At 52.1% G+C, this 22,381-nt stretch overlaps 8 protein-coding genes across 8 annotated transcripts; 3 read left to right on the forward strand and 5 right to left on the reverse strand.

The window, feature by feature from the left end:
* Positions 1-54: 54 nt before the first annotated feature.
* MYCFIDRAFT_57751 (uncharacterized protein) lies at positions 55-1,820 on the reverse strand (the record flags this gene model as incomplete). Its single annotated transcript, XM_007931557.1, has 3 exons — positions 55-1,454; positions 1,510-1,529; positions 1,584-1,820. 3 exons carry the CDS (start codon positions 1,818-1,820, stop codon positions 404-406), a joined length of 1,308 nt encoding a protein of 435 aa, XP_007929748.1. The 3' UTR covers positions 55-403.
* A 1,914-nt stretch (positions 1,821-3,734) lies between these two features.
* Positions 3,735-4,475, reverse strand: MYCFIDRAFT_79679 (uncharacterized protein; the record flags this gene model as incomplete). The annotated part of the gene is made up of 2 exons (XM_007931792.1): positions 3,735-4,291; positions 4,343-4,475. The coding sequence occupies 2 exons, from the start codon at positions 4,473-4,475 to the stop codon at positions 3,735-3,737; spliced, it is 690 nt and encodes a 229-aa protein (XP_007929983.1).
* Positions 4,476-4,725: 250 nt separating this feature from the next.
* Positions 4,726-7,888, forward strand: MYCFIDRAFT_57749 (uncharacterized protein; the record flags this gene model as incomplete). Its single annotated transcript, XM_007931556.1, has 2 exons — positions 4,726-4,790; positions 4,927-7,888. 2 exons carry the CDS (start codon positions 4,726-4,728, stop codon positions 7,736-7,738), a joined length of 2,877 nt encoding a protein of 958 aa, XP_007929747.1. The 3' UTR covers positions 7,739-7,888.
* Positions 7,889-10,148: 2,260 nt separating this feature from the next.
* MYCFIDRAFT_208718 (uncharacterized protein) lies at positions 10,149-13,347 on the reverse strand (the record flags this gene model as incomplete). Its single annotated transcript, XM_007931793.1, has 26 exons — positions 12,768-13,347; positions 12,494-12,719; positions 12,386-12,464; positions 12,308-12,359; positions 12,231-12,248; positions 12,144-12,162; positions 12,032-12,078; positions 11,973-11,988; positions 11,919-11,924; positions 11,866-11,886; positions 11,823-11,832; positions 11,701-11,792; positions 11,620-11,661; positions 11,524-11,562; positions 11,430-11,485; positions 11,372-11,393; positions 11,214-11,328; positions 10,995-11,186; positions 10,936-10,963; positions 10,785-10,902; positions 10,587-10,753; positions 10,536-10,555; positions 10,469-10,510; positions 10,314-10,416; positions 10,279-10,286; positions 10,149-10,249 (listed from the first exon to the last, which is right to left on the reverse strand). The coding sequence occupies exons 1-26, from the start codon at positions 12,815-12,817 to the stop codon at positions 10,149-10,151; spliced, it is 1,689 nt and encodes a 562-aa protein (XP_007929984.1). The 5' UTR covers positions 12,818-13,347.
* A 1,992-nt stretch (positions 13,348-15,339) lies between these two features.
* MYCFIDRAFT_167106 (casein kinase II) lies at positions 15,340-17,129 on the reverse strand. The gene is made up of 3 exons (XM_007931794.1): positions 16,806-17,129; positions 15,947-16,740; positions 15,340-15,894 (listed from the first exon to the last, which is right to left on the reverse strand). The coding sequence occupies exons 1-3, from the start codon at positions 16,918-16,920 to the stop codon at positions 15,793-15,795; spliced, it is 1,011 nt and encodes a 336-aa protein (XP_007929985.1). The 5' UTR covers positions 16,921-17,129; the 3' UTR covers positions 15,340-15,792.
* A 157-nt stretch (positions 17,130-17,286) lies between these two features.
* On the forward strand, positions 17,287-18,937 carry MYCFIDRAFT_87412 (uncharacterized protein; the record flags this gene model as incomplete). Its single annotated transcript, XM_007931795.1, has 5 exons — positions 17,287-17,642; positions 17,692-17,729; positions 17,780-17,913; positions 17,978-18,353; positions 18,406-18,937. 5 exons carry the CDS (start codon positions 17,287-17,289, stop codon positions 18,852-18,854), a joined length of 1,353 nt encoding a protein of 450 aa, XP_007929986.1. The 3' UTR covers positions 18,855-18,937.
* A 592-nt stretch (positions 18,938-19,529) lies between these two features.
* Positions 19,530-20,405, forward strand: MYCFIDRAFT_143477 (uncharacterized protein; the record flags this gene model as incomplete). The annotated part of the gene is made up of 2 exons (XM_007931796.1): positions 19,530-19,648; positions 19,721-20,405. 2 exons carry the CDS (start codon positions 19,530-19,532, stop codon positions 20,403-20,405), a joined length of 804 nt encoding a protein of 267 aa, XP_007929987.1.
* Positions 20,406-20,895: 490 nt separating this feature from the next.
* MYCFIDRAFT_34030 (uncharacterized protein) lies at positions 20,896-22,047 on the reverse strand (the record flags this gene model as incomplete). The annotated part of the gene is made up of 1 exon (XM_007931415.1): positions 20,896-22,047. One exon carries the CDS (start codon positions 22,045-22,047, stop codon positions 20,896-20,898), a length of 1,152 nt encoding a protein of 383 aa, XP_007929606.1.
* Positions 22,048-22,381: the final 334 nt, after the last annotated feature.

The raw sequence follows: 22,381 nt of genomic DNA on the forward strand, positions 1-22,381 counted from the left end.
GATGTCAGCACAGCGTACCTGCCGGCTTCCGATTGTGCAACTGGGAGAGTTGTGCGTGGGGTGCAATTCCTTGTTTTAAAAACGGCGTGCGCAGGATTTCGAGAGTAGAGGGGATTCCTGTTACTGTATAGATTTGGGTTTCCTATACCACGGCCAAATCTCTGCCAAGGTTCGAATGATCAGTCACAGCCCTGTAACCCTCATCGACCGCTCTTGGACCCCCACGTTCGCCATATGCTTCTTGCTACGTTGTCGACTATATAAGTGGGAAGACAGGAGTCTTCGATGCGACCACGACTGAAGTTGCGGAAGCATTCCAGGAGTAATTTCCGTACCAGAAATGATATCCGGCAAAAGCGAAGTAAACCTTGGAAACGACAAAAATCGTGTCGAATTTGAGATTCTATGAGTCTTTAATCCAAACTTTGCCAACTTCCCGAGCCACATTCATGAGATTCTGGTCTCTGTAGCGAGCAGAAGTCAAGCTCAAGCCAATTGGCAGATTCTTCTCGCCGTGGAAAGCCGGGACGTTGACGATTGGCACATGGAGTGCAGTCCAGAGACTCTGGAATACTGCGCTCCCAGTTCTCTCCAAGCCTTCAGGCGCGACGTCTGGTACGGATGGCGCAATGACGGCAGCATACTTCTCTGCAATAGCATCCCACTTCGGCCGGAGAGCGGCAATTCCATCGAAGGCTTCGAGATACTGTTTGCGAGTATAGCCGTGATACTCTTCCACATGCTCGACCAGATCAGGGGCGAGAAAGTGCTTCGCCATGTAGTACTCTGGTCGAAATGCCACTCTGCCATCCGAAAATAGCATCACGGTGTGCCAGGTGGGCAAGTTCGAGAATTCTGGAGGAAATTCGAGATCTTCGACCTCGGCCCCGGCGTCTTTGAGAAGTTGCTTGCCGGAATCGAAAGCGTTGCGTGTACCAGAACCGGCATGGTTCCAGACCATGGTCTTGATGAAGGCGAATTTCAACCCTTTGACGCCGTTCGATAGCGGCCTTGGAACTTCGTCATCAGCCAGACCGAACACTTTCCCGACGAGTTCAAGGTCCTCCACACAGCGACCATACCAGCCTAGCGTATCCAAGCTGATACTGTAGATTTTCTGACCTTCTCGCGACACGCTGGTCCAAGTCGGTTTTATTGCCCAGATGCCATTGAAACTCGCCGGCCTAATCATCGAGCCACCTGTTTGCGTGCCCAGAGCAATTGGCGCTTGGAAGTCTGCGACGGCTGCACCAGATCCAGAAGATGAGCCTCCAGGTGTGCGATTCGGATCGTGGGCATTTGAGGTCTTGGTACCGACTGTAGTAGCAGCAAATTCCGTCGTTGTCGTTTTGCCCAAGATCAAAGCTCCGGCATTGCGAAGCATGGCTACGCTGCCGGCATCAACTTCCGGCTGGCTGTCCTTGTATATTGGAGAATTGTGCTGAGTAGGCATGCTGGAAGGAGCGAGTCAGTGAGATCATAGCAGGCATTAAATTCTTGTTGCCTCACCCCTTCGTGTAGATGACATCCTGCACGCAATCAGCTCAAGATCAAGATCAAGACACGGCAATCAGCAAGCATACCTTAACAGCGACTGCAACTCCATGCAGAGGACCACGCTCTGACTTTGGAATCCTATCAAGTGCTCTCGCATTTTCCAAGACCTGATCTGCATCAAGATAAATCCAAGCTTTGACGATATCATCCCGTTCTTTGATGCGATCAAGCAACGATCTAGCATAGTCTTCGACGGTCAGAGTATCCGACTCAAAAGCTTTCAATGCTTCCACAGCACTCAGACGGTACGGTTCGGCGCTCATATCGAAGTTGGCTTCAAGCTGCTGTTTGCTGAAGAGAGCGAGATTTGTGACTCTGGAGCTTTTACCTACGAACTCGAACTACCGGCCGCAAAGGCGACTCTTCGCCGTTTCTGCCCGGGCTCCGTGATCGGAGGCGAAGGAAGCCATCTTGGCGTCGGCCTATCTGTGCCAGGACCATCACCAGAGATCATATCCGAGTGCAAGGTGTTGGAGGTGTCTTTTGCGAGGATGGAGTTGCAGGGGAAGGGTAGGTGCAGAGGTCATTCCCTACCTCCTTTTCAGGCTGCTTCGTGATTTCCGCTCAGTGTGACTGCCCTCGGTATTTCAAGCTTGTGCACGTGCATTCTATACATATATTTATGCCTCAGGCAAGCTGAGCGTGGTGAGAAGTCTGTTGCTCATGAGAAGAGATGATCGCGTCCCGGGAGCCTCGAGACCTACGCCACCATCGGAAATGAAGCAGCAATTAGACCAGCCGCCGAATGCTCATCAGCGTCCTTGATATGGATCAATGGGTTTCCTGGTATCTATAAATTGACCATCGCTCGCGAGCTCGGAAAAATCACCTGGTTCAGAAATCGCGACTCTGATCAGCAACTACGAATTCATCGATCCCGTGGCCGAAAATTCTTGAGTGAAGACACATTTCTACATATCAACAGACTCACGCTGCGCTCTATCACAGCTGGCTGCCAAGCTCCACAATCCTGCCGCACGCGCTCTACTGTCTTTACTGTAAATCATCACAATAAGCAGCCAGTCCAATGTCCGGTTAGTACCCTCTGATATCTAGAAGAATGAGCTGTTCCGCCCTTTACAAGATAGGTCACTACGTCTAGCTCGTGAAGGTACGCATCGAAGTTCAAACATATAGTCGAGAGGCAGAAGGAAGTCCCGGAAGCAAAGCATTGATTCATCATGCCGTCTGCTGTTCATCCCACATAGTTCGGGCCGCGAATACCAAATAGAATTGTTTGCAAGTGGATTGAGAATTGTGCGAGAATGCAAGCCGACTCTGAGTCTTGCGCCTTATCGTGATACATATTATTTCGTGTTGTTGCAATGTGGCTGGGGAATCCCACACGCAGTGAACCCTAATAAGCATTCAGGACCCGAGATCGCGCAAGACTTAGGGATGAGAGGAAAATCACGAAAGAAGGGTTTTTGGTCGAGAGCAAAAAGTTTAAGAGAGATTGAAGTGCTTGCAAAGTGTACTACTGTATGTAGTGCATTGCCTCGTTCAGTAACTGCCCATTGGAGCAAGTTCCACAAGAAGTGACATGTTTTGGGTCAGCGTATCCGTTATTGCCAAACTCTTTTTAGAATAAGATACATAGTACATGTACGTCCGGAGCCTTTTGGCCGTACCTTTCTACGATGCAGTAGCTTAAGCTAGTATGGTGACTAGGATTGTGAGAATCGGAGGCAGGCCCGTGCTTCGATGATGCCCTGCGCATATTTCTGCAAAGGGCAACTAGTCAAGATGCAATCTGACATTCCCTTAGCGCCCGTCCTTTGGAGACCTATGGGCGCGATTGACTTGATGGCTGTAGGTTTCAAAGGTCAGGTCGAGCTGGCCTTGAGTGTTTACTCCATCTGTGCAGTGATGCGCTGATCATTCCCCCAACCCTGGCCATCTGCTCTGACAGGAGGATTGATGCTGGGAGCTAGTGAATGCCCGCATATCTCTATGGGTGGCTTCCTCTCAGAATAGGCGAGGTCTCGGGATTCTGCAAACCGGGAGGCCGGCCTGGAGTCCGTCGTGCAATATATGCAAAGGTGTTGGAGTCTGGTCTGGGCGGTCGCAGAAGGCCAGCGATTTTAGGACCAGCTGCAGCTACGTCCACCCATGATGAGCGTGACGGTGCTGCTGAAGGTCCGCGTAGTGTGAAGTTCTGTTGCGCGATGCAAGCCTCAGTCCATATCCATGGCGTCTGGATCATCGTCCATGTCCTGTGAATGGCCTGTCGCATACCCACTGCCATAGCCATGTGCAGTCTCCACAACGTCATGGCCTCCATGCTCGTACTTGCAATTCATGTCCCGTTGACGCGCTTCCTCCGCTGCCTTCTCACGCGCTCTCTGCCGTGACTCTATAATCGCTTTCCTAACCGCATTCGAACCCTCACCCGAAGTGAGCGGCTTGGGCTCGCTATACAGCACGAGCTCTTGGCCCTCGTGGTCATCGTCTCTGCGCGCAGTGAGGAGGTGCTTTGGGATCTTGCTGAACTGCTTCACGATATCCGGCAGGAAGATCAGCTTCTCCTCGTCCGACTCCACGTCTGCCAGCTCTTCATCCAGATTGTGAACATACACGCGATCACGCGTCTCATCTACTTGCATTGACTCATGGTCGGCTGTGGCCGCTGCTGCTTTCACGCTTTCTGCCTTGGTCGCGGCGGAGCTTGGTCTCGGCGATGGCGCGAGGGGGATGTAGTAGTTGCTGTTGCGGTGATCTCCATTGATGGCGCCTGCACATTCACGAGTCAGAATGCGACGATAATTCTTTTGGTTCTACTCACCAAGGTTCAGGAGGTTGAAGCGTTTCGCAAAGCGCTCGGCATCGCTGCTCACGCTTGACTCATCCGCCCGTCTCTTCCTCCCTGCTGCGACGTGCCCACCACTGCCATTGGCCAGCACAGGCGTGTTCCACATGGCTGCACTCTGCATCTCCCATAACTAACAACGTCTCTCAGTCAACACATTTCCGAGCTTCGTTTGGCCACAAGATAAGTAAAGGTGCTGATTCGAAGCGGCTGAAGTTCGAGCTTGCATGCGGCGGAGCTTGATCCCGCACTTTCGCATCACGTCGAACTTTTTGTACGTTTCTAGAACCACCGCCACCGCCAACCTCTCCAGACACACGCCAGCCCTCCGACTGTCACGCTATCCGAGTTTTCGCGCAATGGCGTCCACAGCGGGCCAGGAGCCTGAGTGGACTGCCGTCAAGGTCCGCAAGACCTTCATTGAGTGAGTCTCTCCGTGCTCCCAATGCTAAGGAGGGTATTTCTGCATGCGCCACGGCTTCTACGCAATGCCTGACTTCACTTGGACCTCCGACCTCCTTGTACACGTGCACAAACTGCCGTGACTAACATTGGCCTAGCTATTTCGGCAAGAATGGCCATACCTTTGTTCCTAGCGGCAGCGTGGTGCCATTGGCAGATCCAACACTCCTCTTCACCAATGCTGGCATGAACCAGTACAAGTCAATATTCCTTGGCACCGTTGATCCGGACTCTGATTTTGCTAAGCTCAAGCGTGCTGCCAACTCGCAAAAGTGCATACGTGCGGGTGGCAAGCACAATGACTTGGACGATGTCGGTAAGGACTCGTATCATCACACATTCTTCGAGATGCTGGGCAATTGGTCCTTCGGCGACTACTTCAAGAAGGAGGCCATCCACTTTTCGTGGGAGCTGCTGACCAAGGTCTATGGTCTTTCTCCCGACAGGCTCTACGTTACCTATTTCGAGGGAAAGAAGGACGCAGGCCTCGAACCAGACACTGAAGCTAGGGAGTTCTGGCGTGCAGAGGGCGTCCCTGACGACCACATCCTTACTGGTGACATGAAGGACAACTTCTGGGAGATGGGCGATCAAGGCCCCTGCGGTCCTTGCTCTGAGATCCATTATGACCGTATTGGAGGCCGCAATGCTGCAGACTTGGTCAACAAGGACGACCCAAATGTCATCGAAATCTGGAACAATGTCTTCATTCAGTACAACCGAGAACCCGATAAGTCTCTGCGCCCGCTTCCAGCGAAGCACATCGACACAGGTATGGGCTTCGAGCGTCTGGTTTCAATCTTGCAAAACAAGTACTCAAACTACGACACCGACGTCTTCACGCCGATCTTTGCGCGAATTCGAGAAATTACTGGCGCGCGAGAGTACAGTGGCAAGTTTGGCGACGAGGATGTGGATGGAATCGACACTGCATACCGAGTTGTCGCTGACCACGTTCGCCTTCTTACATTCGCCATCTCGGACGGCGGTATTCCAAACAATGTAGGTCGTGGATACGTTGTGCGTCGTGTATTGAGGCGTGGTGCACGCTATGCGCGCAAGTACTTCAACACCGATATTGGCAGCTTCTTCTCCAAGATCGTGCCTACGCTGGTGGAGCAGATGGGCGATATGTTTCCCGAGATCAAGAAGAAGCAGGCCGAAGTCATCGAAATTCTTGACGAGGAAGAGCTATCTTTTGCCAAGACTCTGGATCGTGGCGAGAACATGTTTGAGAAGTATGCGCAAAAGTGTAAGGCGAACAACTCAAAAGTCCTCGAGGGTGACGACGTGTGGCGACTTTACGATACCTACGGTTTCCCAGTCGATCTAACGAGACTGATGGCGGAGGAGAGAGGATTGGACATTATTGATGAAGATGTTGCCAAGGCGCAGGAGAAGGCCCGAGAGGCCTCAAAGGGCGAGAAGAAGGCAGGAACAGATCTTGTCAAACTTGACGTCCATGACATCAACGCACTTGAACAGATGGCGGATGTGCCGAAAACTGACGACTCCCCAAAGTTCCAGAGGGACAACATCACTGCGACGATCAAAGCTATCTATCACGGCCGAAAGTTCTTGCAGTCAACCGAAGAAGTACCGAAGGGCGAACAATTCGGTGTTTTCCTTGACCGGACCAACTTCTACGCTGAACAAGGTGGCCAGGAGAACGATACAGGCCGGATACTGATTGACGGCGAGGCTGAGATCGATGTTCACAACGTGCAACTGTATGGCGGCTATGTCATGCACACGGGCTACATGAACTACGGAACACTCAAAGTCGGCGACCAGGTCTTGAGCGAGTACGATGAGCTTCGACGACAACCAATCCGAAATAACCATACAGGCACACATATCCTCAATTTCGCGCTGCGAGAAACGCTCGGGGACGATGTCAATCAAAAAGGTTCATTGGTCGCACCAGAGAAACTGCGTTTTGATTTCAGCCACAAGCAAGGCTGCTCTGATGCCGAGCTTGAGAAGATTGAAGAATTAAGCACGGGATACATTCGTCAAAACAGCGAAGTGTACGCCAAAGATGTGCCGCTCGCGACTGCCAAGCAGATTGAGGGTGTACGCGCTGTATTTGGCGAGACCTACCCTGATCCTGTGCGCGTCGTTTCCATCGGTGTGCCAGTGGAGGATCTACTTGAGGATCCCAAGCGAAGCGACTGGCGCAATGTATCTGTGGAGTTCTGTGGTGGCACACACGTGAAGAACACCACTGAGATCAAGGATCTGATCGTGCTCGAAGAGAGCGGTATCGCGAAGGGGATTCGTCGAATTGTTGCTGTCACTGGCCAGACGGCACATCGAATCCAACTTCTTGGGGAGGAGTGGAACAAGAAGGTCGCTCACATCGAAGGCATGAAGTATGGTCCCGAGAAAGAGGGTGCGGTGAAAGAGGCACAGCATGACCTTGGCAAGCTTGAAATGGCCGCGCTCACCAAGACCAAGCTGCGTGAGCGTGTGGCCAAAGTGGTGAAAGAGAACCTTGACCACCAGAAGGCTGCACAGAAAGCTGAGAACAAGAAGCTTCTCGACGCCGTCAACGAGCACTTCGATAAGAACAAGGACTCCAATACCTTGGTGCTGAGCTTTCCTGTTTCCGCTGGGTCTAAGGCTATTCAGGAGACCATGAAGGTCATTGGCAACAAGCAGAAAGACAAGACGGTCTACCTTCTCGGTAAGACTGAAGATGGCAAGGTTGTCCATGGTTGTCATGTTTCTTCTGATGCACAAGGCAAAGGCGCTGATGCCGCGAAGTGGTCGAACGAAGTCGCTGGCCTGGTCGGAGGCAAGGCTGGTGGAAAGGGTGCTACATCGCTTGGTCAAGGCACCAACGCGGATAAGGTCGACGATGCTGTCGAGGTTGCGAGAAAGTATCTGGAGGGTCTCAGCATTTGAGCCATGCCGCTCCGGGCGGCGTCTGCAAGTTGGCTTGTCAAAAACATGAACTCGTGAACCGGCGGAAGCAACAAGCTGAGCGTTCCCAAAGATACACACACCTTTATAGGGTATGTAATGCTAAGATGATACACTAACTTGTTTTCTGATAACCTTTTCTCGCAGCTTCCTCTTACTGCAGCAACTCTTTCAGACGAGGCAAGCGCTCCTGCCGGAGGTTCGTCCGCAAGCCGCGGCGCTTAAGGGGTGCATGCGCGCTTCGTCGACCTGGCTAGCGCTTGGGCATCTCACGTAATTGACTTCACACTCTGGCAAAGATACAGTACGCCGGCGTGTGAAGGCATTCAGCTGAGCGCATGGTTTACGTGCCTGACTTTCTGGAAAATTCGATGATGACGGTTCGGAGCCGCCGAATGCTGCGAGCAGCCATTGGTCTCCGCAACAATAGGTTCCTGGTTGTCGAAGGCCAACTTGTTGTGGATAAGTTTCCGCAAAATCTTCTGGGCCGCGCAGGATTCGGCGCCGACTCGTGTAAGCAGTCAGCCAGCCACTATCGGCGGATCCGACTACGAACTGAAGTTCAGGTTCGAGACGCAGCGCAATATTCGTGAGTATTTCCTGTCACGATGTACGATGTTTTGCGGGGGACCCGGGAGGCAGCAATGGGGGCCGAGTCGATGTCAACAATATGCATCCAGGCGGTTCAAGTCAGGTCAGGTCAGGTCAGCCTACGGACTTGGATAAACGACGACGGCTGATCAGCTCTCAGCCAGCCACAGTGTTGGTGTGCAAACATCCGTTAGCTCGTACATTTTGTTGATGAATCGTAGAATTCTTCTTCAGCCAAACATGCGGGTAGGGAGCGAGCGTTACACGGTGTCGATTTGTCGCGCCGTAGATGGCTTGAGCCTTGTGGAGCTTCGCTGGTGCAAGGTCTTGCGGGTATCGCAGCTAGTACAGTAGATGAAGCCAACAGTAGCTTGTTGGCATGGAGGGATATCGACCTGCTTCACGCCAGTGCATGTATCGAGGCCTGTTCCTGGACATCGGTCATCCAGCCCTTGGTCGCCGCCAACGATGGTATCGTGCCTTCTCCGTCTGAGTAATGACAGTCGTCTACTCGCAGCCGGCTGCCTGGGCGTGTCCTGAATCGCAGTCTTCTCAGCCAGCCACTGTCTGAATATGCACTTGCGGGAGGTCATCCGTTAGTCTGCCAGACTTTCGAACGACTGAAAAGACACGATCATGTGGCGAGCTCTACAGGCGATGCCCAAGCCAGCGGCATGACATGGCATGGCATAGCTTGTGGAGGTGGTTGGAAGTTGGAAGTTGGAATTCTATACAGCATATACATACAGTCGTTGGACTTATTACATGCTACCCTTGTAGAGGTGGTTGGAATAGCATGTACAGTCGCTGGACTTACCCGCTAACCTTGTCGGGAAATCGGACGACTAAACTTGGAGCAAGGTCCAGGCAGCTAGTTGCTCTGCGAAGCCTGACCTTACTTGGTCAAAATAGGTCTTTACATCAAATGCGTTGCTGTGGTATGGGCTGGGAATCCTGTAGGACTACAGTACAACGGTAGTAGTGCTCTTGCTGGGCATGCGAGCTGCTTGGAGGCTCGAGGTGGACGGTGGGCGCTTCCTCCGAAACAGGATGGTGCACAGTGCGACTGCTAGATTGATGGCTTGGCATTGAGACGTCAACGTGCATGCGAGTATTCTACTTGCACCTTGCTCACGGCTGCGGTCGGCTTAAGCGAAACTGACTATGTTCTAGGCTTCTAGCAGCGATTAGCAAAGGCCCGACCTGTAGGCTGTATATTGTGCCAGTTCTTGCTGGGTCAGTTAGATGGATGGCGGGCGTAGCAGCGGAGACGGAGACCTGATGATGTCAACGTGAACTTCAAGCAGCCTTCTGAAGATCAATCTGTGTTTGTGATACTCCCTTCCCGTGGGGTCGTCGAGGCTGCATTCTGTATTCTGCATTCTGCGATTTCCTAATGCGGCAGTCATGCATGTCATGGATCAAGCCCATGTCTCCATGTACAGCACAATTCTGTGCCAATCTGTGCCAATGTGCTGTGCCATGCGCGGCAGCACAGCTCGCAATATACAATAGGTTGATGAAAGGAGAACGCTAACGGAGGTACGTGATGGCGAAAGTGCAGTGCCCGAAAGCGGCAGGCTGACTCTCGTGAGCAGGAGCTGTAATGTAACATGGACAAGCCTGAAGAAATTCCAGTGTCAAGCAAGCGAAATGTTCACGAGCAATCGCTCATATGAGACGCACACTAATGGCTGTTTCCGTTGCCAGCATGTGCAGCATCCTGATCAAGCAAGAGGACAGAGTGTACCATACCGATACAATCATTAATCCTAGGAAGCCAGTGCGTTGACTGAAGAGGTCACGAGGATGGCCGATGACGTGCGTCGCCGCCTCCAACGGTCAAGCATACAATCTCGCCGAATCTCCGATATTGAGCCTCACGACCCGGCTGATGTAGGCCTCAGGACATGGTCACAGCCTTGTCTGACCTCCGCATCTGTATCTGTTTGCCCACGGCAATTACCCTTGGCGGGTGTTCGTGTTCGCCGTCATGCTGATGTCCGATCTCCGAAGCCGGAGTTTTCCCAACACAACGCCCACGAACCTCACGTCGTCAACTTCGGCTTCTGAACATGTTTTACCATGTTTCGGCATAGTCGAAAACGGCAACTGCAGCACCGAGTGTGTTCGCGCTGTGCTCCTCGATCGTCTCAGCCGCCACTCCGCACTGCATTTCCACCCGCACGTCCAGCCATACCTAACCATCTGAAGCAGCGAGCCATGCCTGCTCGGCCACGAGCCACCTTCGTATGGACTCCGCGCGCTGGCCTCATGCTGGCGCTTCAATTTCTGCCACTCAAACATCCTAAAGAAGCGATACCGAATGCCGCACAAGATACCATGCACTAACAAGCTACCTACCTTACCGCTCAGACGCGCGTCAGATTCTATTCTATACTTAGCCTCAGCCTGCCACATGTGCATACGGTGTTACCATCTCAGCGCTGGATATGAGAGGTCTCACGAGCGAGTCGACTAGTGCATGTCCTTCGGGAATCATGTGCAGTTGCCTGATCAGGATGAAATATCCATATTGCGGCACAGCCTGACAGCTCATGTTCTGGCTCCGATTTATTAGCCGCCACGAGCTAGCACGGAATGACCCTTGTAGCCCTACGAAATCTCACCTAGCAGCACCTTACACAAACGGCATTATTGGAATAGACCAGTCTTACCATCGCTACGCGGTCTGTGGACGACGCTTCAGCTCTCACTACTGGATGTCTGTCGGCTCGGCATGGGCTGCCTTGTCGCTCTGACACACCAGATGCCATTAACGACTGCCATAGAACCGCTGCATTAGATTCGTCCTTGAAAACTAATGGATGTCCATCGGCTGCTGCATGGGTTGCCCGCTATCGACCGGCGTACTGTTGAGTCAGTACGAAAACCAACAACCCAATAACAGAAGTCGAGGCCCTTCGCTCAGCGACCGCCGACCGCAGGACAACAATGCTTGGCGAAGTCAATCTCCGCACCTTGGAGTCGATGCCCAGCGTCCTTCTCCACCTATTCTAGAACTCTATCTCGCAATTCCCAGATACTGCATCCGACTCGGGACCCGACGAAAACTCTACACATCTCCATCTCCGCATTCATCAAACATCGCTGCGTCCGGTTCGCAGCAGACCAATTCTATTCCTTGAACGCTAACGGTTGTCCTCCGGATCCACATTATCCATTGTCCGCATCAAGACAACCTTTCTTCGTTCCTGTTAGTTTCTTCTTCTTCTTTAAGAGCTACAAGCTTATAATGGGGCCGGCATTACATACGTCAATTTGTTGATAACAGGCACACTGATCGCTTGCACCTGGGAATGAAAATGTCTCACCAATAAGAGTGCTGTCACGTACTGATTCATAATAAGAGTCTCGCAATGCTGACGCTGTTGATGCCAAAATCTCCCGCTATGCCCCGTTAAGCTGCCGGCTTGAGCTGCATCTGAGTAGTAGTTACCGCAAGCCTAGTCACACCCCTTGGTCTAGTCCACACAGTATACCGCATTAACTTGCACAAAACTCCAAACGCCCTCGGACTTGCACTTGTCGAGAAGACTAGAAACAGCACTAGTTCCTAACGGGTGGGTTTCTTATAGACTGATAGCTTAGCTAGCATCCTCACTGCTACAACTACATTCCTGATCGTCCGTGCTATTATATCCATCTTATTATATCAGAAACCAGTCGACTCGAAAGTTCGCAACCACGCCACTACTCACTTGTAGCTTCTACAGGTATTTTTGCACACATTGTAGGCGCTAGCAGCCTTTTCTTATACAGGTTATAGTTCTACAGAGTGATAATAATAATAGCTACAACAAACAACTACACGCATATAGCTATCCCTACCTCCTTTCGTCAGTTCAAAAGTGTATTTCACCGCCGCTGCAAGAACAAACTAGGATTTTTCAAGCTCCCCCTACTCTATATATAACGAAAGCCCCGAAAGAAGAAGACGCAAGGTACTGCAGAAACCAACCTTCCAAGGCATTTCCTATAGGAATCTTACCTACAACAAATCTCGGAAGTCAGAACCCGAAGCGAGAGTGGACGGGGGCTTTTTTGGCTTGTTTGAGAATACGCATCTGGTCGAAGCGTTCGTATTACAAGGGTTCTTGGTTGGTTGGTTGGTTTTTCAGCCACGCAATATCGGATGATGAGAGATTCGATGGAAGAGGTGTTCGTGTTGTGAGCAGGAGTTTGTTGGTGTCTATTGGGTCTGATGGTGCGGAAACTAGAGGATGTTCTTCGGAGGTACTTGATGCGGTATCCAAATGCAGTCTGATTATACGGCGAGGGATAGTGGATGAATGGATGTGGAAGGATAGCTAGAAGAGGTGTTGTTATGACAAGCAGGAGTTGTTGGTGTCTATTGGATCTGATGCTACGGGAACTAGAGGATGTTCTTCGGAGTCACTTCATGCGGTATCCAAATGTAGTTTGGTATATGGCCGTGGATGGTTGCATAAGGATAGAATCATGTTCGTGCCGCAAGGGCTTTACAGGACCGGAGTGAAAGGACTAAACTTCTCTTACAACGGCATCTCGTGTTGGTGGTTGGTGGCGAATGGGTCATATTGCATTCGATGGAAAGCAAGCTCCACTCTCCCCTGGGCGCAACGGCGCTGTAGAACTTGCATCGGTGAGCTTCTGTCGTTGAGCATCGGATGCTGAGATGAGACTAGGGCTATCGAAACGGGATTGCTTTGTTGGCACGTTGTGTATAATTAAGTGTCAAGATCTGGTTTGTGCAGCAATGCCTGTGAAGCTGGAGGGCGATTGTGCATCCACAATCCTGCGCGGCCAGAGATCCGGACGCATACCAGTTGTTGGTCCGAAGAAGTGTTGGTCGCATCACAAGAAGGACACTGAGCTGTCAAGCGCTGCAGTGATGGCATGTATGCACTTGACCGCTATTCCGCGTGTTGCATGGATGGCTGTAGTGTCCATAGCGCGGGTCTCGAGTTGTGACAATGGGCCGACCGGTCCGATATCATTGGATCTGCTGTGTCAATGGGTCCCTGAGATGCCTTTGGTTTGTGGTCGAGGGCAATTACGGCTCAAGTCCCGGTGTCGCTAGCCTCCATCACCGACTTTGTGTCGTGATGTGTATGTCAGCATAGTGCGTGCACTTGTTCTGGAAAGCTGATCGAAGCTCTCGCCTGCCACCATGCGATCAGATACCGGTCTGCTGGGACTGATGAGGCGAAGTGACGCCGCTGGAGGTGACACGCGCGATTTTCCGCGGATTGCCGCTCAGCGAGAGCTGGACATGTACCAATGTCTTCTGAGGGAGCATTGGAAGTCCACGTCTTGGCACTCCGGCCATGCCATCTGTGGTGGGCGAAGGCCGGGTACGGGCAAGCGCAAGCGTAGGTGAATTTCAGTGCGGTGCCAAGGCATTTGAAATCAAGACCAGCGGGGAGGAGCGCATATCTGCTGCATTATGCATACATCATCGTCGATATTGCCTTCTTTGGTTCGCGTCGTCAATGCTCGTGATGGAAGACTGCATCTATCATGCACGCATCCGCTCCGCTCGGTGTCAAGTGTGTTTCTGGTGGCACGCTCGCGTACACACAGCTGCGTCATACGCCTTGCCAGAGGCTTGGAAGACCTCGAGCGGTTTGGGTGACCCTTCCCACGCATAAGCCCGGCGGAAGGTGGATGAACATGTTCCTCCGCACAGCAGTGCTGCGAATGAGGAGAGAAAGGACTGCAGCCGGTAGGGCTCCGTGGAAGGCGTCGGGTGGTTGTATACAACAGCTCGGGCCGCTGCCACCGGCGCATTCACCCACTGGCGCGCTTCGGCATTACCACCTGGAAAGTCTTTGCTCTCTACGCCGGAGCTTTCGTCACGGCTGCAAGGCACATTCGGCCCGTCAAAAGAAGAGCTCGGGACAGAGATAGTCTGCCGATGGAGAGGAGCCGATCACAAGATGCATCCCAAAACGCTCTAACGAGCGGACGATCAGGGTTACAGCCCTATCATCTACTTATCCACATCTCCTGGCGATCAAGCAGAAAAGTGCAGCTGCAGATGATCCACCACTCAGCATCTGCCAAATCTCTGGTCAAAGCCAGCAAAGCGGCCCTGTGACCTCCCGAAGCATCAGTGCGGTGTCACTGACCGAGGCCCATGCAGGGTGCGATCGTGCCGTACCGACAACTGCCACGCTTGAAGGACAAACAGTCCTTCACGATAGTGGTCCGTGCTGGTCGTATGCAGACCATTCTTTAGCTCCAGCGAGCAACGCCGGCGAGAGTTCCTTGCTCACGATGGTCGCTCAACATGATCCTGCGATATGAGTTGTATGGTGTGCGAATGAGGGCTGGACAGGAGTTTCACAGTGTTGTTTCCAGCGTTTGACGGCGACGCGAGTCCCGCGAAGATCCACGGAGTATAAGATGAAGCCCATCTTCGCAGTGTCGTCGTCTGAAGGATCAACACGACTTAAGAGAGAATCCACCAGCCCTGCCTGCCTATCTGCCTAGACTTCTTTCTCAACATCGCCAAGGATCGCGCATGAGTTCGTCATTAGCCGAGATTAAAAAGCGCTTCCCAGATGAGGACGGCGGCCGTGGTTCGAAAGGGTCAGTAAGTATTTATCGATCGGTGAATTGTCGGCTGAGGTTGTGTCCAGCAACAATGGTTCTTCCCGCAGCGTTGCGGCCACGTTTGGCAGCGCTCGACAAACTGAATCCCAGAGCGCCGTCACAGCTTCAGGTGGTCAGCAACAACCTAAGCCTAACAAAGACCGCAAGAGCGATGCACGGCAGCCATCCTACAACCTCCATCGGTATCTAGCGAGCCAAAATCCATACGAGTCGCTGGCTCTCGGCCTAAGCTCCCAACGGAAATCCAGCACCCAGAAGAAGTCGGCGTAAACGGAAAGACCATCACAATATCCATGTCTCCATATGATCGTCAGCCCTCGTTTTGTAACGATCACGCATGTTCCTAGCAATAGCACGCGGATGCGCGGAATGACCTGCATAAATTTAGCTCAGCAGCTTAGCCTTCAGTATTGCCTACTTACAGAACAAAGGAGACAGCATTGAAGATATGTCTAGTCATTGTCAGAAGTTGAGTTCCCAAAGATTGATTCCGTCACTGGTAATGGTAAAGCGAGCTGCCGCCTTGCTAAGAGCATCCCGAGACTTGGTAGATTCCTTTCCGTACCATTTCATTTCCCAAACGAAGCACAGGGTATCATGGCAGTGCCCAAATTGCAACCTTCATCCATTGCTTCGTACTTCGTAGACCATTCTCGATCTGTGTAATATTTGTGGCAGTCAATCTTCTGCTTCTGTCGTCGTGCAATACAGGTTCATGATTGACCGGGTCGATCCAAAGCGAATGGATGCGGCGTATCTGGCCGCGTTCCTGCCCCCATGGCCACGTCCCTTGTTGCCTCTCCGACGAAAGGTAAACGAGTCTCCTAGGAGTGAGTACTGTTCGAATTTTGCTGCTCATTCTGCTCTGCTTGTCGTACAGGCGCGAAGTACTGGTGCGCCATTGCTTCTTTTGCGGTCAGCCGCTCCTGTCAAAAAGTCAGCATTCAGCATTAATGACGACATGCCTGTAATCATTACCTGGTGGTCGTAGCGTAGAAGTTTGTCTAGGAAGTCGATAGCATCGTTGCTAACGAAGCGCTGATTTTCGGAATTGACGAAAGCATTCCAGCTCTTCTTCGGAAAGCGGCCAAGGATGTCGTCGTATTGCGCGTCGAGTTCGATGTCGTACTTGTCGAGATAGTCGAAGAGATCTTCGGTGCCAAGAACCTTGGCAATCTTAACCAACTGATCGCTGTTACTGTTTCCGTGGAAGAAGGGCTCTTTCCTGAAGATCATGCTGGCAAACATTGCGCCCAGCGACCACATGTCCAGACTGTAGTCGTACTCCTGGAAGTCGACAAGGAGCTCCGGCCCCTTGAAGTAGCGGCTTGCAACTCGCACGTTGTACTCGGTTCCTGCATGATAGAATTCGGCGAGACCCCAGTCGATGAGACGAAGCTTTCTATTCTCATGGTCGATCATAACGTTATGAGGCTTCACATCTCGATGCATGATTCCTTTGCTGTGGCAGAAGTCCAGAGCCTTGAGAAGCTCGTAAATATAGTAGCGCACATCGTAGTCCAGAAACTTGGGGTATAGTGTGCGAAAGTCGGTATTGTTGACATGCTCGAATATCAAGCTTGGTGTCTTGGACTGGCTGTCTCGGACAACGTCGAGGAGTGCAACAATATTGGGTCCGCCAGACAGGTTTTGCAGGATCTTAATCTCACGCTTAATCTTCTTCTTCTTGACCGGCTTCAGGACCTTGATGACGCATTTCTGGTAGTTGACGACATTGACGCCCTCGAAAACCTCACTGTACTTTCCGCGACCTAGAGTACGCATGGTCAGCTATCATGCACAGGCTTCCATAGTCCTCCACATGCGCGCCTCTTACCGATTTTTCGCACAACTTCGTAGTTCTCCAGGACGCCCCAGCTGATGTTCACACTGTCATAGTCCCAGTATGCGCGCGGCATCTGTTGGTTGACATCTGCGTATACTCGCGCCATCTTGAGCGCTGAAGCCTTCGAAGAACCTCAAGTTGCTACGCCAGTGCCAGTGACAGTGCCGGCTTGCGCGGCTGTTACGATGTTCTGAGGGGCAGTGATCGCGTATGTATGTCGGTCGCAATGATGGTGTCGCTTCGGCTGGCGGCGGGAGAGCGTAGGCAAGTGCGCGGATTATTCGGCTGGGTTGGTGGGTGTGTCTCTGCTCTGCACTGATCGAGGTGTCAGCAAGGAAGTTGCCGGTCGGTCGACGGTGGTGGGTGGGGTGACGCAACTTGGAAGTCCAAGTGGAGGAGCCAAGGCCGCCTCTTGACTTCTCGATCACCGTGGACTTGACCCCCTGATGACTTCTCACACATCCGCCACATCATGGGCCTTCTAGATGACACGCCCTTACAAAAGCTCGTTGTGCCAGGCGTCACATCCCTGGTGGCATTTCTGGCGTTCACATCACAATGGCTCTTCTACCACATTGAGCCCGGACCATTACGGAAAGGCGACTCATACCTGTTCAACGCGTCCGTGATATCGCTGTTGATCTGCTACTGGAGAACATGCTTTACCGACCCTGGGCGGATACCTAAAGACTGGCACGAAATGACCATTGACATTGACTCCAATTCCGCGCAAGACGCCAGCAAGACAGCTGCACAGAGCAACAAATGGTGTAGGAGATGCGAGACATTCAAGCCGCCCAGAGCACATCATTGCAAGACTTGCAAGCGGTAGGACCCTATCAATTCTCTGCGCTATCACTGTGCTCACTAAACCAAGGTGTGTCACGAAAATGGACCATCATTGCGTGTGGACAGGTAGGCCCATCGCGTACGAGGATACGAGACGGTAGGTAACAGCTTCTCAGCAAACTGCGTTTCACACATTACCATTCCTCACTTCATACGCTTTCTCTTTTACGCCGATGTTTCTATGGCGTTCCTACAATACTTCTTGTTTCAGAGAGTGGCAGTTCTCTGGGAGAAGAGGCACCTTCCAAGCGTAAGTACAACCTTCGAATTTATAGGCATAGCATAAGGTGGAAAGTGCTGAGTTCTGCCTTCAGTACCTGGGTCCTTCGGTGCTGCAGCTAGCGCACCTGTTCATTCTGTGCGCGACCAATTCGATGGTGCTTTTCGCACTTGTTCTGCTTCTCGGACGAACTCTCTGGTCACTAGCTGTCAACACGTGGACGATTGAGGGATGGGAGATCGAGCGACATCATACGCTACTGCGGCGCGCGAAAGTCCTCGGCGGCTACCTCGAAGGCCCGGATGGAAGGAAAGTGCGCATCGATCACCAGGAATTTCCATGGGACGTTGGCATCTGGTCCAACATCTGCCAAGGCATGGGCAGCAGAAATCCTTTGAGCTGGTTCTGGCCATTCTCACGAAGTCCAAGCATCGAGAGTGGATTGAGCTTTGAGCACAATGAAATAGATGGTATCTTCTGCTCCCCTACCCACTACGTCCTCAGCTATTAATTTGTATTCAGATCCAAGCAAGCCATGGCCGCCACCAGATCCAGACAGGCTTTTCCGAGCAGAGAGGAAGCCACTAGTAGGTGACGGATTCACCAAGGCATGGGATGTCGATGCGTTCAAGCAACGGCAAGCTGCTGACTTGACGCGCTATACCGACGCGGACGGCGAGTTCGTGCTGCGCAGACGACCGTTCCACGAGCGTCTAGAGAAAGCCACTCGCCAAAAGGCAAATCAGTCCTACCAAGACGAGAATGCGCTTGAGACAGATGATGGATCGGATGTGGAAGAGGTACCTCGTGGACGCTCACATTCAGATGCGGGCGAAGAGGCATGGCGAAACCAAGAGGGAGAGCGTTTGGCTGACTTTGGAGTTGATGAGGTTGCGGACTTTTACGATGAGGACGACGTGCCTCTAGGAGAATTGGTCCGAAGAAGACAGGAAGGCGAATGGCGACTTTGATGGCATCTGGATACATCGACCGCAGAAGTTCTTCAACATCGTTTTCTCTATTCTATAGGCGATTCTCACAGAGATGCATCTTGAAAATTGGCATGAAATTTGATGACCCTCTTTCCAGCCCAGAGAGTCAGGCGTCACTGTTTTAATATATCAGCAATCTCAATGCGACACGAGTCTCCATCGGCGTCTGTCGTGCGAAGCCTGAGCCGCACAGACACAAGGGGTCGGTATATGAGCCCCGACCAATCAAAACATCTCAAATCCATCGGCGAACAGTCCGACCAGGCCGAGCTCGCAGGGCGGTGAGCCGCAAGAAAAAAAAGATCCATAGAGTTCAGCCCGTCCGTGAGGCTCTTCCTCACGCGTTTCTACGCCCATCGTCATCAGAGGTACAAAGCTACCTCTTCATCAGTACTAGAACGAACAAACTCCTCAAGAGCTCCGTGCAGCTCGCTCCCACATAGCCGAATCCACCCGCTTCGCAGGTAACACAATACACAGAGCTGTAGATGTCCACGACTCGATATCTTGGTTCGAACGAGTATGGCTGCCGGTCTCGGAGATCCTCAGCGTCGGGATACAGCACAGCAGAGCAGCAGTAGCAGTCAGTTCGAAACGAATTCTTCGGCTCCGGTTTTCGATACCGCAACCGTCTCGAAAGCGGAGAAGATGATGATGGGAGGGAAGAAAGAGGAATGGAATACTAAGAATTTGAGCCAGAGACTTGTGGTAGATGCAGGATGTGCGGTGGCTGCGGGTGCTGCTGTTGCGCCTGTTGTTAGTATGATTGATAGGTAAGGAGGAGAGAAAAAGAAGGAGGATATTTGTGGAAGTGATTACGGTACGCTGATTTTTGAGAACTGCAGAGCCATCATGGAAAACGCGTCAGGGAAGCAAGCCCTCATGACATCGATCAAGAATTCCATGTCGAAACTCTTTCTCCGACCACATCTTTACCTGACTTCGAAACCTTTTGCGCTCATTGTCATGGTCTACGGCGGCACATACCTCAGCGCGAATTTCCTCGATACGTTCAAATCCACCACACGTTGCAGACCTGCGAGCCACGTTACGCATGGACCGGCGAAATTCGCGGCTACGAGCGCGGCGAATCTGAGTCTGACGATGGTGAAAGATAGCCAGTTTACGAAGATGTTTGGCACGGTCAGCAATCGACCCGTCCCGCCTGTCACGTACGCACTCTTCGCTCTCCGCGATGCCATGACGATTTTCGCGTCGTTCAATCTCCCGCCTATGATTGCTTCGCGACTTCCGATGACTGAGGCGGCTGAGAAGGTTATGAGCAGGACGTCCGCAGCTCAGTTCTTAGCTCCAGCGGCTATTCAGCTTGTGAGCACGCCGTTCCACTTGTATGGGTTGGATCTGTACAACCGGAACGGTGGAACACCTTTCAGCGATCGCTTGAATAAGGTGCGCATTGATTGGTTGAAGAGCAGTCTGGCACGAATGTGTCGTATCGTTCCCGCCTTTGGATTTGGCGGCGTCTTGAACAACAGCTTGAGGCTTCGCTTCCAGAAGCAGTTAGAATAGGAGGATAAATGGTCAATACCAGACGACAGCTCTAGAAGAATGTTGAGGAGCGATGCTTTGATATGGAGTACAACATGCATGGATTGGGTAATAGAAAGTCCGATGTGGACGGCGCAATACAGCGCTATCGAACACTAGCAAATCATATTGTGAACAAGATGCGCATAGCTCGGGAGTTTGGATGTTTGTTTGCGTGCTGCATTGCACAGGAGTCGGGTATGCAAATGTGAGAGGTGTACAATAGCTTGTTCCGAGGAATTTGGTGGCTGGTAACAAGGGCATGGAAGTTGTGTTACCACACTCCAACGTAATCCATTCTTCCGTGTCTCAAGTCCGTCTGGAGTATGCTCGTTCGCCTTCGAATCTCCGGTTTGAAGGGCATCTAATGGAAGAATGAGCTTACTGATTCCCACTCGGGCCATAGACGCCGCGGAGGAGATTGACAGATTTATCGTCCGACAGGAGGTGATGAACTCGGGCAAAGACCTGCTCAAGAGCTTGATGTGGCATCAATCTCAGCCGCTTCAACCCATTTGCCTTCTACAGACTTCTTCCAGACTCGAGTTGCACCATCATCTCCAGTAGTCAAGAGCATGTCTGCCATGGGTGCCCACGACACTCGCCAAGGCGTCTGCTTGTGCGATTCGAGTTCCGCGACCAGCTTGACGTCTTGTTTGACAGCTCCTGGTGCTCCAGCGTTGTCATCACGTCGGCCACGAGCACCACCGGCTAGTCCAGCGCCAATTCCCGAGCGAGCAGGTCTTGAAACTGGAGTGTGTGTTTGCGGCGTATCATATCCTGACCCAGAGCCATTTGTTGAGGTGGGTAAGGAGGCCGCGCCAGGAGTATGGAGCTCATAGATCCGAATGAAACCATCCTTGCTTGCGGTTGCGATGTTGTCGAATCCTCGCATGCTACCGTTTGCCCAGTTGACATCTCTGATGAGGTCTTTGGCACCTTCAAGCGTTGCAGCAATGTAGAACTTGCGCTCTTTATCGGTTCGAAATATTTTTACCGAATTGCCAATCGCTACGGCAAGACTCAGACTTTTTCGGTCTAAGCCTGCAAGCACTGCTGGCCACGCCGGTATCTTCTCCTTATGCCAGCTTACACGGAAAGCAGTTTCTTCGGTCCTTGGAGGCGCCGGTCTACAAAGTGGTTCTGACCACATCTTCCGCCAGGCTGAGAGGTCATCATGATCGTCAGGTTCACAAACTGTCAGATGGCCGTCGCGTGTTATTACGGCAAGATAGCTCTCAGTGCCAATGTTTTTGAAATCGAGAGACATATAAGGGATGCCAGTCTCGGTGCGTTGCTGGTAGATCCTTTTGAACCTTCGCCCGGAATTGTGCGCTTCGCTGACATCTTCACGCCATATCCTCAGGTAGCCGTCATCGCCAATGCTTGCCAAGTGCTCTCCAACGAATGGGCCGTTCCACTTCACACCGATGACTTCAGCGTCATGTGCTGTCCACACGTCTGTGACAAGCCACTGGCCAGTCTTCTCGTTGCGGTCCCAGACCTTGACCCTGTGGTCGGCAGATGCCGTGGCCATACGCGTACCATAGTAGTTGTAGTCTACGGAAAGCAGCAGATCCTGGTGGCCATGTGAGAAGCGGTGAAATGCATTGCTTGCAGCCATGTTGATACGACAGGGAGTCGCGACTCGCAATGCAGGAACGTGCAGCTCAGTGCAGCACGGCGGGAGTCATGCTGTGCGGATAGATGCAGACCTTCTCCAATCGTTCACACACCTCGCGCGAGTTAGAACATGTTGTACACTGCCATGTGTTGCACGCGGTCCGTGAAGTTCGGAGTTGGACTCCTGGAGTCTGCTTGCTGTGCAACACAACGACGCAAAAAGCGAGGACGCATGCCAAGCCATCCACCGAATTGAGTTTAGGAGGATGGCCGGGGTGGATGCACTGCAAACTGTCCTGTAATTCCTTCTGCGATGCCATCATGAACACGAACAC

This window comes from Pseudocercospora fijiensis (assembly GCF_000340215.1).
Source record: "Pseudocercospora fijiensis CIRAD86 unplaced genomic scaffold MYCFIscaffold_8, whole genome shotgun sequence".
Lineage (NCBI taxonomy): Eukaryota > Fungi > Ascomycota > Dothideomycetes > Mycosphaerellales > Mycosphaerellaceae > Pseudocercospora > Pseudocercospora fijiensis.